This window comes from Pecten maximus, chromosome 6 (assembly GCF_902652985.1).
Source record: "Pecten maximus chromosome 6, xPecMax1.1, whole genome shotgun sequence".
In the NCBI taxonomy this organism is placed as follows: Eukaryota; Metazoa; Mollusca; class Bivalvia; order Pectinida; family Pectinidae; genus Pecten; species Pecten maximus.
In genome coordinates this window covers 45,218,063-45,232,689 of record NC_047020.1, presented here as the reverse complement: position 1 = coordinate 45,232,689, position 14,627 = coordinate 45,218,063, and the positions used below count along the sequence as shown (strand labels likewise).

The window sequence follows — 14,627 nt, the reverse complement described above, 5'->3', positions numbered from 1 at the left end:
CTGCCCCGTCTGAATTGTATCTAAGCATTGCTGTTGCTGCCGTTCAGTTGTATGCATATGTTTGTATCTGAAGCAAGTCAGAAAATCGTCAACAAATGATGATCGCTCCAGAGAGTCCCAGACATTCGACATAGAGAGTCCCAGACATTCGACATAGAGAGTCCCAGACATTCGACATAGAGAGTCCCAGACATTCGGCATAGAGAGTCCCAGACATTCGACATAGAGAGTCCCAGACATTCGGCATAGAGAGTCCCAGACATTCGACATACAGAGTCCCAGACATTCGACATACAGAGTCCCAGACATTCGACATACAGAGTGCCAATATTCAACATAGAGTCCCAGACATTCGACATAGAGAGTCCCAGACATTCGACATACAGAGTCCCAGACATTCGACATACAGAGTCCCAGACATTCGGCATACAGAGTGCCAATATTCAACATAGAGTCCCAGACATTCGACATAGAGAGTCCCAGACATTCGACATAGAGAGTCCCAGACATTCGACATAGAGAGTCCCAGACATTCGGCATAGAGAGTCCCAGACATTCGACATACAGAGTCCCAGACATTCGACATACAGAGTGCCAATATTCGACATAGAGAGTCCCAGACATTCGACATAGAGAGTCCCAGACATTCGACATAGAGAGTCCCAGACATTCGACATAGAGAGTCCCAGACATTCGACATATAGAGTCCCAGACATTCGACGCTCCAGAGAGTCCCAGACATTCGACATAGAAAGTCCAATACATTCGACATAGAGAGTCCAATACATTCGACATAGAGAGTTCCAGACATTCGACATAGAGAGTCCCAATATTCGACATAGAGAGTCCCAATATTCGACTATGAAGTTGTATTTGACCGACAGAAATCCATCTGTTATAACCTCATACACAAAACAAATATGTCGGACAAAAAACTCGAGATGAAATTTAGAAGGTTGCCTTGAATACCGTATTGATGCCGATCGTTCATGATGCAATACTGAAATGATGTATCGTACGCATTCGTCATGTCGATCTCCAAGAGGTGTCCCTTCTTAGTCTTCTCGTGTAAATTCATAGAAGATCCCTAGTCTTACTGGTGAAGGTGGAGGTTAAAATTCCATTTGAGTTCAAGGAGAGATATCAATCTGGCATTAATCATTCGTTCGAGTGATATATGTTAGTGAAATAGAATGATGTTTTGTGTTTTGTGTATTGTATGTATGGATAGCAGATGTTTACTAACGTTATTGCGTCAGGTATGCAAACATTTTATTAATTAATAAGAAATTTGATGGCCATTTTGTCCATGAATCTAGATAACACCTGTCAATTATTACTTTTACACAAAAATGGTGTGTGATATGAATATTGCACCAGTATAAACTGTCAGGGCTTAAATTTGGAAAATAAACGATAGGATATTTTAAATTATATAAAATCAACTTATAAACATTATAATATTTTTGTCTACAAGACACACATTTTACTTAAGAGCAGGAAGTACATATAGAAACAAAATGGGGATTTAAATGTATTTTTGACTGTGTTAAGTCTAATTATAGTAAATATAATGATGAACAATAACTTTGAGCTTGAAATACATGAAGTAAAGAAAGATTCCAATGGAAACTTACTAGCCATTGACATCTCGATAGAAAAATCATGACTTACTTTGGTAATATACTGTATGGACCAAATACTGATAACCCTATTTTTTTTTTCAAACGCTTGGTACTTTTCTTAACCATTTTGAGAATACTGAATATATAGTTTGTGGTGACTTTAATCTAGTATTGAACCAGTTTAAAGACACATGTAACTATTCTGTCTGTAATCATCCTAAAGCAAAAGAAAGTTTTAAAACTTATAGAAGACTAATCTTACGGCTTGCTTCTGCTTCTTACATCAATGTTTTAAAAGATATACCCTATCACACAAGCAAAGCGACACTCCTTTTTGATATCAGAAAGCCTACAAAATCGACTTGAAAAATGTAACATTCATCCAGGTTACAAAACAGACCACTCCCTCATTACAATCGGATTAAAATTTAATAATTTCATACGAGGCAAGGGGATTTGGAAATTCAATAATGAATTATTACATGACGAAGTAGACATACAGACAATACACAAAACTATTGATATAGTTAAACAACAATATGCTTCACTCATATATACAACAGTAACATTGAAAATATTTAAGAAGAGAACTAATTACTAAGTATGGATGATCAACTTTTTCTCTGGAAACTTTGCTTATGGAAATCTGCACAGTGCTACTGTTTCATACTCTGATTATCGTAAAAACAAACTGAGAAAAGAGAAAATGATCTCATAAAATAAATAGAGACTTTAGAAGCTGATGAACAAATCATAACGACATTGTCAATAAGAAATTGGAATTGGAGAATAAAAGAAATGAAAAAAATGAAAGGAAATCTTATAAGGTCAAAACTCATTCGGATAGAGGAAAGAGAAAAACCTACAAGATATATCTGCTGTTTAGAAGTTAAAATTTTAAATAAATAAGACAATTAATAAAACCGAGAAGGATAACGGAACAATTACAGAAATACTTAATTAGGTTGAATTATTTTATAGAAAAATATATGCAGATCATCCAGAATTTTTATATGATATTGATTTGAATGTTGTTTTTTTTTTTTTTAAGATATGAAATTTTCAAAATTGACAAAAGAAGATAAGAATTCAATAGAGAGAGAGAGAGAGAGAGAGAGAGAGAGAGAGAGAGAGAGAGAGAGAGAGAGAGAGAGAGAGAGAGAGTTAACAGAAATGGATTGTGTAAAAAAGATAAGAACAAGAAATCTATTTTGGAAAGATGTTATTATAGCTTGGGAAAAGGTAACAAACAAAAAAGAGCCACACAAAATTTTAATGGTATAACGAAATCTCCTTTATGGCCCAATTGTTTATTTCAAATAGATAATAGATCAGGTTTTTGCAAGAATGGTATGAGAAAAGTGTTAAAAATGTATGTGATCTTATGTCTGAAGGGGGTAATTCTTTGAATTTTGAAGAATTTAAGAACATATTCAGAATACAGTCAAATAATGTGTTATTGTACAGGGGCTTAGTCGGACAATACAACAACAATGAAGGATATAATAATGCAATCAACAGAACCATTTAATAGACCAATTATACCTTACCACATACAGATACTACTTAGAAACAAAAAGGGGAGTCAGGATATGTATAAAACATTAAATAAAATATCTCAAGAAACACAGCAGAGATAAAACGGGGGAAAAAAACACAATACACACCAGGAGTTTGGAAACAGAATTATATGATACCATTCACCACAACAAAAGATACATTTACATTGGTTTCAGTTCAGGCTGCAGAATAGAATACCCCCAACACACTACTATTTAAAATTAATAAACAAAACCCCAAATGACACTTGCAATCTTTGCAACTATCAGAAAGAAACTATAGAACACATATTTTGGAACTGCGAGAATGTTAAAACAACCTGGAGGAACATTTAACTTTGGGTTTTTGAAAAAGCACAAATAAATCTAACAATAAATATCAAGAACATTCTATTCGGTATTTCAACAACTGATAAAAAAAATCCAAACAATTTCATAATAATATACTCAAAATAGTACATTTATCTTACACCAAGAAAACATTCAGACATTCATATCAATGAATTAAAAGCATACATAACAAAAATGTACAAAATGAATAAAACAATTGCAAAAAAATACAACAAAATAAATTGAAAGTATTTATACAAACACGGGAAGACTTCCAGGCAATTATTTTCTCAATAACTTAAGTTAACATTAAAATGAAATACTACATACATGTACATGTATATAACATTAACATGAAATACTACATACATGTACGTGTATATACAATAAGACAATTTTTAGCATTTCATTATTAAATCTTGTTCCAAACAAAGTATAAAGATGTTAATTAATATAAGTAACACATGTTTATTTATACTTGTATTATCTGACCATAGGTTTATTGAAATCTAGTCAATAAATTTGCTTTTGTTTATTTCATCCTAAATGCCTTGATCTTATTTTTTTGTTTCCTAACAAAGTATGTTAATAAATATAAATAGCACATGTATATTATATACTTGTGTATCTGGCCATGGGCTTACTTAATTCTATCCGATATATTTTATCCTATGTGCCTGGATCTAAACTGTTAGCTATTTATCATATATTGATAGCCTGGTTGAGAGAATGAGTGTAAGTTGTTTGTGTTATTGTAATGTGGTAATGTTTATGTGAGAGAGTTTGAGCCTGTGTCAGATGTGGGGACATTGTTTATATTTTGAAGGGTAAATGTTTAAAGAAAATGGGTAATGGATGTCGTCTGGACCTGGTAAGGTGTCATTTCCCAGTAGTCCTTTAGTTCAGAAAGTAAAGTTTAGCTTTGATTCCTTTTCTTTTTGCTTCTTGACTGATTAGAATGTTTTGGAGTGGTCCCAAACTGATGAGTTTTTAGATATTATGGTTTTCTGTCAGTTCATTTGCAATATCAGATGTAGATACGAAAGTCTCATACCTAACGGATCACGTCCCATACCTAACGAATCACGTCCCATACCTAACGGATCACGTCCCATACCTAACGGATCACGTCCCATACCTAACGGATCACGTCACATATCTAACGGATCACGTCCCATACCTAACGGATCACGTCCCATACCTAACGGATCACGTCCCATACCTAACGGATTACGTCCCATACCTAACGGATCACGTCCCATACCTTACGGATCACGTCCCATATCTAACGGATCACGTCCCATATCTAACGGATCACGTCCCATATCTAACGGATCACGTCCCATACCTTACGGATCACGTCCCATACCTTACGGATCACGTCCCATATCTAACGGATCACGTCCCATATCTAACGGATCAGGTCCCATTCCTTACGGATCACGTCCCATACCTTACGGATCACGTCCCATATCTAACGGATCACGTCCCATATCTAACGGTTCACGTCCCATATCTAACGGATCACGTCCTATACCTAACGGATCACGTCCCATACCTAACGGATCACGTCCTATACCTAACGGATCGCGTCCCATACCTAATGGATCACGTCCCATACCTAACGGATCACGTCCAATACCTAACGGATCGCGTCCCATACCTAACGGATCACTTGCCATACCTAACGGATCACGTCCCATATATAACGGATCACGTCCCATACCTAACGGATCACTTGCCATATCTAACGGATCACGTCCCATACCTAACGGATCACGTCCCATACCTAACGGATCACTTGCCATACCTAACGGATCACTTGCCATATCTAACAGATCACGTCCCATACCTAACGGATCACGTCCCATACCTAATGGATCACGTCCCATTCTTACGGATGATTTTAGGCTTCTCTATGACTTGATCATTTAATATTTATTATTATATTTTGGTGACATCTGACCGCTGAATATTATTATTGTTGGTAATTGCTGAAATTTTTAGATGCTTTGCAGTGATCAACTGATTAGCATGAAAGTTGAAAAGAGCTTTGAAGGTGAATAACTTGGAGTGTGGAGGTACGGGGGCTGATTGATGTGTTGTGAGTCTCATATTGATGGATTTGAATTTTGCCGAAAATATTGTAATATTTTTCAACATATTCAGTATCCTTTCTTGCCTGTTCAGAAAGTCATCCACTGCATGTATGACGTCATCATCGGACTGAAAGTGGATGCCTGAAATAGCTGTTTTCAGTTTTGGAAAATGATAAAATTCCGATGGATCGAGATCAAGTGAATAAGGCGGATGCTCAATCAATTTAAAACCACAATTGTGAATGGCATCCATGGCAATGACAGACTTGTGAACGGGAGCATTGTCCTGGTGGAAAATCACACCTTTAGTGAGCTTTCCGCGGCGTTTAAATTTAATATTTTCCCATAACTGCTTCAGAAGAGAAACATAGTATGTGCCATTGATTGTTTGTCCTTTTTGGAGATAACCTATCAGCAGAATACCATTTGCATCCCAGAAAACCGAGGCCATAATCTTCCCAGCTGATGGAACAGTTTTTGCCTTCTTTGGCGGGGTAGAGCGAGGGTGCTTCCATTGTTTCGATCTTCCTCAAAAAGGTTGATTTTAGCACGCGTAGTGTACTTCTGATCAACTGTCAGAAGTCTTGGTACCCATTGGGCCAAAAACTTTTTCATTGCAATATCCTCAGTCAGAATGGAATGTACTCTTCCCTGTGAAATGCCAACTTTACTGGCTATATATCTTTCTGTGACTTGTCTGTCAGTCATAACAATACCATGAAATTTCTGTGGATGCAACATCGACCGGCCTTCAAGGACGGGGATCATCAAGGCTCTGTCGGTCGCGCATAAATTCCGCCACCCACCTTTTCACTGTAGTATGTAATTAAAGGGGCATCTTTCCATAGTGTTGCTACCATATCATTTTGGATATCCTTAGGTGTTAAACCTTTTTTATGCAAATATTGGATCACTGCTCTTTCACCGATTTTGTCCATTTGGCAAAAGCCGCTTCTTTTGTTTACAATAGAGTGCTACCTCGTCGATATAAACTAACCAAATGAGACCAGTCCCTATATATTCAGAGAAAAGTAGGACTTTAAAAAACATCCTTGAGTACCTCCTTCAATACGAGGCTCACAATATATCAATCAGCCCTCGTAAAATAACGTATATCAGTACATCATTTTGTAGCGGATATGTCCGAGCAAGTGGTGGCACCAACAGTCAGGGTTATATGATGACGGGTGTCTAGGGGACACCAACAGTCAGGGTCATATGAGGACGGGTGTCTAGTGGAAACCAATAGTCAGGGTTATATGAGGACGGGTGTCTAGGGGACACCAACAGTCAGGGTTATATGAGGACGGGTGTCTAGGGGAACACCAACTGTCAGGGTTATATGAAGATGGATGTCTAGTGGAAACCAACAGTCAGGGTTATATGAGGACGGTTGTCTAGGGGAACACCAACAAACAGAGTCATATGAAGATGGGTGTCTAGTGGAAACCAACAGTCAGGGTAATATGGGGACGGGTGTCTAGGGGAACACCAACTGTCAGGGTTATATGGGGACGGGTGTCTAGGGGACACCAACAGTCAGGGTTATATGAGGACGGGTGTCTAGGGGACACCAACTGTCAGGGTTATATGAAGATGGATGTCTAGTGGAAACCAACAGTCAGGGTTATATGAGGACGGTTGTCTAGGGGAACACCAACAAACAAGGTCATATGAAGATGGGTGTCTAGGGGACACCAACAGTCAGAGTAATATGAGGACGGGTGTGTAGGGGTACACCAACAGTCAGGGTAATATGGGGACGAGTGTCTAGGGGACACCAACAGTCAGAGTAATATGGGGACGGGTGTCTAGGGGACACCAACAGTCAGGGTAATATGGGGACGAGTGTCTAGGGGACACCAACAGTCAGAGTAATATGGGGACGGGTGTCTAGGGGACACCAACAGTCAGAGTAATATGAGGACGGGTATCTAGGGGACACCAACAGTCAGGGTCATATGAGGACTCAGTATGATTCAGCTAGCTTAAGGTCTCTTGCTATTTTCGGGCATGACGCCTACCGATCTTTAGCAACCGAACCATATTTGACACTGCACACGTTCCGCTTTGATTTCAGGACGGAAAGAAAGAGACAAAATTATCAGTATTCAAGAATATAAACTTGATGACAATTGTGTGTACCTACAGTTTGTATATATCTCATTTTAACAGTCCGATCGCTTATTCACACCATGTTAATAATACTTTGACATAAAACACTTTGCTATATCATTCTACCGTTTCAAGTTACCTAATTCGAACATGGCGACATTGGTTGTTGATAATACGGAATTTTATTGTTATTTTTTTTTTTCACTCTTGACACTTTTATTCAGATTTTCCACATAAAGTATTCACATGATATAGAAAGAAACAAAGACAACTTTCACACTCACTTACTTACACAAGCACTATATGTATATGAACTACGACAGTAAATTCAAATCTTTATTTTCGGATCACCAACACATAGTGTATATGATACATTGTGCTAATTATTTGATATATAACATAGTAACACAACTGACGATGGAGTACAACTTTATGACTCGTGTCCTACAAGTGAATAGAGTGTGCTTACTATTTATGTGTAATGTATATTGTTCCATGTTGTAATAGTCCACTAGCTTAATCTTTACATTTTCAAACATGAGTTGTTCCTCTTTAACACGCTGTGTAAAGATATTTTGTTTACCGATGAGTATAATCATATATGTCATATATGTTAATTTAATGATGAATTCATGAACGTGGGGCAAAAATATCGCACCGTTAAACATTTATATTTACATCTCTCCTTTCTACAGCGTAGTAAACTCTGATTACGTTAAAATAAGTGTAAACGCAGTGAAAAAAGGCTCAGCGGAGTAATAAGCGCAGGAATGGGTAACATAATCATGACGTCGTCTCTTTGTGACGTTACCGGAACTTCAACTAGACGGCGCCAGTTTCAAAGGACTGATCAACGCAATTTTGGCGTTTTCTCCTTTTACAAGATGATCTCTGTACAAAAAGCGAATCCCAAGTGAGTATTTTGTCAAAAACTAAACTGAAGATTGTGGAAATGAGTGAATATCTAACTTCTCCACGAGGTAAGCTAACAACAAATGACTGAAGTTACAGTTCCTATTGAAAAATCGACCACGTCACTACCCCGGGGGCCGCGGTGGCCGAGTGGTTAAGGTGTACCGACACTTTATCACTAGCCCTCCACCTCTGGGTTGCGAAACCTACGTGGGGCAGTTGCCAGGTACTGACTGTAGGCCGGTGGTTTTGCTCCGAGTACTCCGGCTTTCCTCCACCTATCCAAAACCTGGCACGTCCGTAAATGACCCTGACTGTTAATAGGACGTTAAACAAAAACAAACAAACAAAACAAACAAACACTACTAGCCTATATCTGTGTCAATACCCGCTGTGCTTGACAACGTAGTTAATCCTATACGTAAAATGTGGATTGTGAATATATCAATTAATTGAAAACGTAAAATGTATTATACAAAAATACCGAGTTGTTTCTTTTAATTTTGTGAACTTTTATTATGTTCGTAAGGTATTTCAACGATTTGTTTGACGTAAATATATGCATTGAATGGTGTTTTTATTGCGTTTACTGTGGTATGAACGCAATGGGTTACAGACATATTCAATGTACGCAATGTGTTACAGACATAGTCAATAGATAGCGCTAATGCGCTGTATAGAATGCCAGTATCCCATTGCGTTCATACCACAGTAAATGCAATAAAAGCACGTTCAATCCCTATTTATCATTCATTTTTCACTCGTTCTTAACGATATCAAACTATTGCTCTCTTTTTTTTTTTTATAAAATTTGAAATTCTTGTTAATTCTTGTTAAGCGTTTACAATTTTGACTTTCTCACTTGACCAAAATATGACTACAAGATGAGCTAGCGAGAGAAAGAAGGAAGTTCCTCATAGTCATGTTTTGGTCAAGTGAGAAAGTCTTGCGTTTCAAATGAGAAAATGAAGAAAACTGTGAGCGAGTAAGTATATAATTGTACTTGTGAAATGTAACCTGTAGTTGGTTATCATGCAAAATGTTTAAAAAATAAAAGAAATATAAAAAAAATAAATAAATAAAAAAATAACCTTGTCTGCAGTATGTTGTAGATATTAAATGTCTTTAAAAGATATAGGATAGAAGACTTATATAAATATATAGTCATATATGTCCTCGTTTTTGTCCATGTTTTCATAATAAAATATGTGTCCTTTAAAAAAAAAAAAAAAAAAAAGATGATCTTGCGAAGCCCTTCCTTCATTGTGCAAGCTTTCTTCAGGCACCGACACATTGGCATCCTGTGACGTAACAATCATTCCTTCGCACTTCCGCATTGAACTGTCCATACATAAAAATGTTATTGAGGGGTTTTCGGCTGACAAGGCCAGTGTATCTCCCGTGTCTAATGAGTGTGGGGGATGTAGCCGCTTGCTTTCCTATGACTGTTAATTAATCAGCTATGTCGTGTATTATTGATGGTGTTTGTTTATGGAGAGCTGCAGTTGATGATACTCTTGGAAAATGAAATCCTCGATCGAGCTGTCTTATCTTAACTCTAAGTGATGATATTGCATTAATGGCCCGTTTCAGGTAATACTCAGCTCTTTGAAGTCATTTTATTACGTACTTGATATGTAAATTTATATATTGTTTTTCAATATACATGTACATAGGAATAGATCACTTACCCTTACCACAAGAAAAAACCTTGTAAGCCACTCAAACTTGTTGTTACATTTGCTGTTCTATCGATTGGTCAGATTTTCAAGCTATATTATCAGTGCAAAAGTACTCTAAAAACAAGCAACCCAGTTCTTTAATTAACATGGGTACTGACTTTAATTTTACGAATTAGTTCAGGATGGATTATGTAAAATCAATGCGTCTTAAGAGAGTATGTGATGTACTATCAATGTGTCTTAGAGAGTAAGTGATGTACTATCAATGTGTCTTAGAGAGTACGTGATATCAACGTGTCTTAAAGAGTACCTGATATACTATCAATGTGTCTGAGAGAGTACGTGATATATAGATGTACTATCAACGTGTCTTAGAGAGTACGTAATATACTATCAATGTGTCTAAGAGAGTACCTGGTGTACTATCAGTTTATCTAAGAGAGTACGTGATATACTATCAATGTGTCTAAGAGAGTACCTGGTGTACTATCAGTTTATCTAAGTGAGTACGTGATGTACTATCAGTTTATCTAAGAGAGTACGTGATATACTACATGTATCAATGTGTCTTAGAGAGTATGTGATGTACTATCAATGTGTCTAAGAGAGTATGTGATAAACTATCAATGTGTCTAAGAGAGTATGTGATGTACTATCAATGTGTCTTAGAGAGTATGTGATGTACTATCAATGTGTCTTAGAGAGTATGTGATAAACTATCAATGTGTCTAAGAGAGTACGTGATGTACTATCAATGTGTCTTAGAGAGTATGTGATGTACTATCAATGTGTCTTAGAGAGTATGTGATGTACTATCAATGTGTCTTAGAGAGTATGTGATGTACTATCAATGTGTCTAAGAGAGTACGTGATGTACTATCAATGTGTCTTAGGGAGTATGTGATGTACTATCAGTGTGTCTTAGCGAGTACATGATGTACTATCAATGTGTCTTAGAGAGTACATGATGTACTATCAATGTGTCTTAGAGAGTACCTGATGTACTATCAATGTGTCTTAGAGAGTATGTGATGTACTATCAACGTGTCTTAGAGAGTACATGATGTACTATCAATGTGTCTTAGAGAGTACGTGATGTACTATCAATGTGTCTAAGAGAGTACGTGATATACTATCAATGTGTCTTAGAGAGTATGTGATGTACTATCAATGTGTCTTTGAGAGTACGTGATGTACATGTATTATCAATGTGTCTTAGAGAGTACGACATGATGTACTATCAATGTGTCTAAGAGAGCACGTGATTTATCATCAATGTATCTTGAGAGCATATGACTAATGTACCACCAGTATGATTTAGAGTTTATGTGATGTACCATCAGTGTTTCTAAGAGAGTACATGATGTACCTTCTGTGTGTCTTAGAGAGTACATAATGTACCGTCAGTGTGTCTTAGAGGGTACCTAATGTACCGTACGTGTGTCTAAGAGAGTACATGATGTACCTTCTGTGTGTCTTAGAGAGTACATAATGTACCGTCAGTGTGTCTTAGAGGGTACCTAATGTACCGTACGTGTGTGTTAGAGAGTACATAATGTACCGTCAGTGTGTCTTAGAGGGTACCTAATGTACCGTACGTGTGTCTAAGAGAGTACATAATGTACCGTCAGTGTGTCTTAGAGGGTACCTAATGTACCATACGTGTGTGTTAGAGAGTACATTATGTACCGTCAGTGTGTCTTAGAGGGTACCTAATGTACCATACGTGTGTCTTAGAGGGTACATAATGTACCGTCAGTGTGTCTTAGAGAGTACCTAATGTACCATACGTGTGTCTAAGAGAGTACATAATGTACCGTCAGTGTGTCTTAGAGGGTACCTAATGTACCGTACGTGTGTGTTAGAGAGTACATAATGTACCGTCAGTGTGTCTTAGAGGGTACATAATGTACCATCAGTGTGTCTAAGAGAGTACATAATGTACCATACGTGTGTGTTAGAGGGTACCTAATATACCGTACGTGTGTCTTAGAGAGTATGTGGTGTACTATCAATATGTCTTAGATAGTATGTGACGTACCATCAGTGTGTCTAAAAGAGTACGTGATGTACTATCAAATCATGTCTTAGAGAGTACGTGATGTACTATCAAATCATGTCTTAGAGAGTACGTGAGTTACCAACAGTGAGTCATAGAGAGAACTTTTTTCTATGCCGTCTGTGAGTCTTAGAGAGTATGAGATGAATCATCAGTGCGGTTTAGAGAGTATGATAATTATTATCTGTGAGTCTCAGAGAGTATGTTACACGTGTATGTAATCAGTGTGTCTTAGAGAGTATGAAATGACTCATCAATGGGCCTTAGAGAATATGAAATGTACTTTCTTTTGAGGTTAACTCGTACTGACACCAATATAAAACGTATGTCCAAATCTTCTAGATTAGGATCGGCTCCCAGATTTAATTTTGTCTCGTGTTTGTGCTTCAGAGAAACTGGTCCTTCTCCTAAAGGATCGCTTGGGAACACATCATCGTCTTAACATTAAATTAGGTAGAGTAAGTCATTGACGAACATGTCTCTTCCTGGAATCAGTAATTAAATCTGATTTAATTGGCGGAAATCGGGTGACGCCAGAAAAAGAAAAAAAAATAGATGCATAATGATTTCTTTTGGCTTCTTCCCACTGCCATCAATAGGAGAAGCGCCCCCTGGCAACGTGACTGTTTTTACGTATACTGCTTCAAGGGTGACCTTGACTTCAACAATACTGTGATAAATTTTCCGAACACGGTACCGCATAAGCTGAATCTGCAAACAGCAGTTAATAAGTGATGACCTTGTTGGTTTTTAAATTCAACAATGATGAATGATGAATGTAATACCCCCCATGAATTACGTCAGCGTCTCCTCCTGTCAACCATTCCCCGATAAACCTAGATAATGGATTTCAATTTTCGATCAGATTTGTTTGTGTTAACAAAAACACAAATTATGTACATTCTTTTTTCCGTAGCTTTATCAAGATAAACGGTGACACTGGAACGGAAGCGGTGTCAATGGCAATCGGTATCAGATCGACGCTTAAATGCGAGACCTAAAACTCTATAGAAATCAAGCGTATATATGGAACGCTTACTTATGATACATTTGTCTAATGAAAACAAACTTTCAATTTATATTTGATTAAACGGCGAACTTAAAAGTCGGTACAGTACGTAAACTCGAGGGCAACATGGGGAAAACGTAATCAGATTTCGATAACAAAACGCGGCGTTCGGGTAGGTGAACTAATGGATTTTTAATGTCGGAATTTCATAATAACATAAAAACCGCTCACAGTTACTGCAATGTATAAATAAATTCTGTAAAGAGTGAGGCAGAACAAAAACAAGCCATATCAACAGAATTCTTTTTTCTTAAACAAATGACATAAGAGAAATCAGAGACGGATTCTCTGGCAGGTTTGTTGATGCTTTGAAATAACAAACCATTGGTTTGAGTGAAGATACCGCGCATAATTTGCTGTGCTATCAGATTCCATATGCATTGTATATACACTTCAGATTCAGAAAAAAAATATGCGTTGTCGAACATGTGATTAGATTTCCGTGCGCGATGACATGAGGGTTGAAATCACAACTACATGTGCTACATTTAATATTAGCAGTGGCCTTTCGAAGGTCTTTACACCATCTCGCATTGCAATCGGGACCAGCAAACGCTTAACGAGAAAATGCTACCAAAACATCCGGGAGTTTCCGAGTGTGTCTACTGTAGTCAAATCTTCTCTGTCAGATTTACACGTGGTCACATCCTGCAACTCCAACTGTACCAGGGTATTTGGGACTCGGGCATACTCTGCTAGATGAACAAAGAATTGACATATTATGGTTTAGATATTGGAAATAAAAGTCATGATACCTGGCACGTCCTTAAATGACTCTGGCTGTTATAGAACGTTAAACAAAAACAAATCAAACCAAACACATCCTGCAAAGATGTCCACATAAGTCGCCTCCTTAGAAATCATAGCTCGTGTTGTAAGAAAGGAGGCCAAAAACGCCATGTATGGTTATGTGTTTACGTGATACACGTGTGAATTACGTGTATTGTGTGTACATGCACGTGTGTGATATGTATTATACATGTTTGTGGTATGTGTGCGCGTTGTACGATAACGTGTGTGATGTGTATTATACATGTTTGTTGTATGTGTGCGCGTTTTTCGAGAATGTTTAGATGTTCTTTGTCCGCGTGTGTGTGGCCGTTTTTAGTACACTTGGTGGTATAAGGTATATAAATGTTTTATATTTGTGGAGGTTTTTGAGAGGATTAGTTTTATG

General features: G+C 37.4%; 1 protein-coding gene across 1 annotated transcript; it reads right to left on the bottom strand.

Moving 5' to 3' along the window:
- Nucleotides 1-4,968: 4,968 nt before the first annotated feature.
- On the bottom strand, nt 4,969-5,406 carry LOC117330216 (postacrosomal sheath WW domain-binding protein-like). The gene has a single exon (XM_033888438.1). The coding sequence runs from the start codon at nt 5,404-5,406 to the stop codon at nt 4,969-4,971; it is 438 nt and encodes a 145-aa protein (XP_033744329.1).
- Nucleotides 5,407-14,627: the final 9,221 nt, after the last annotated feature.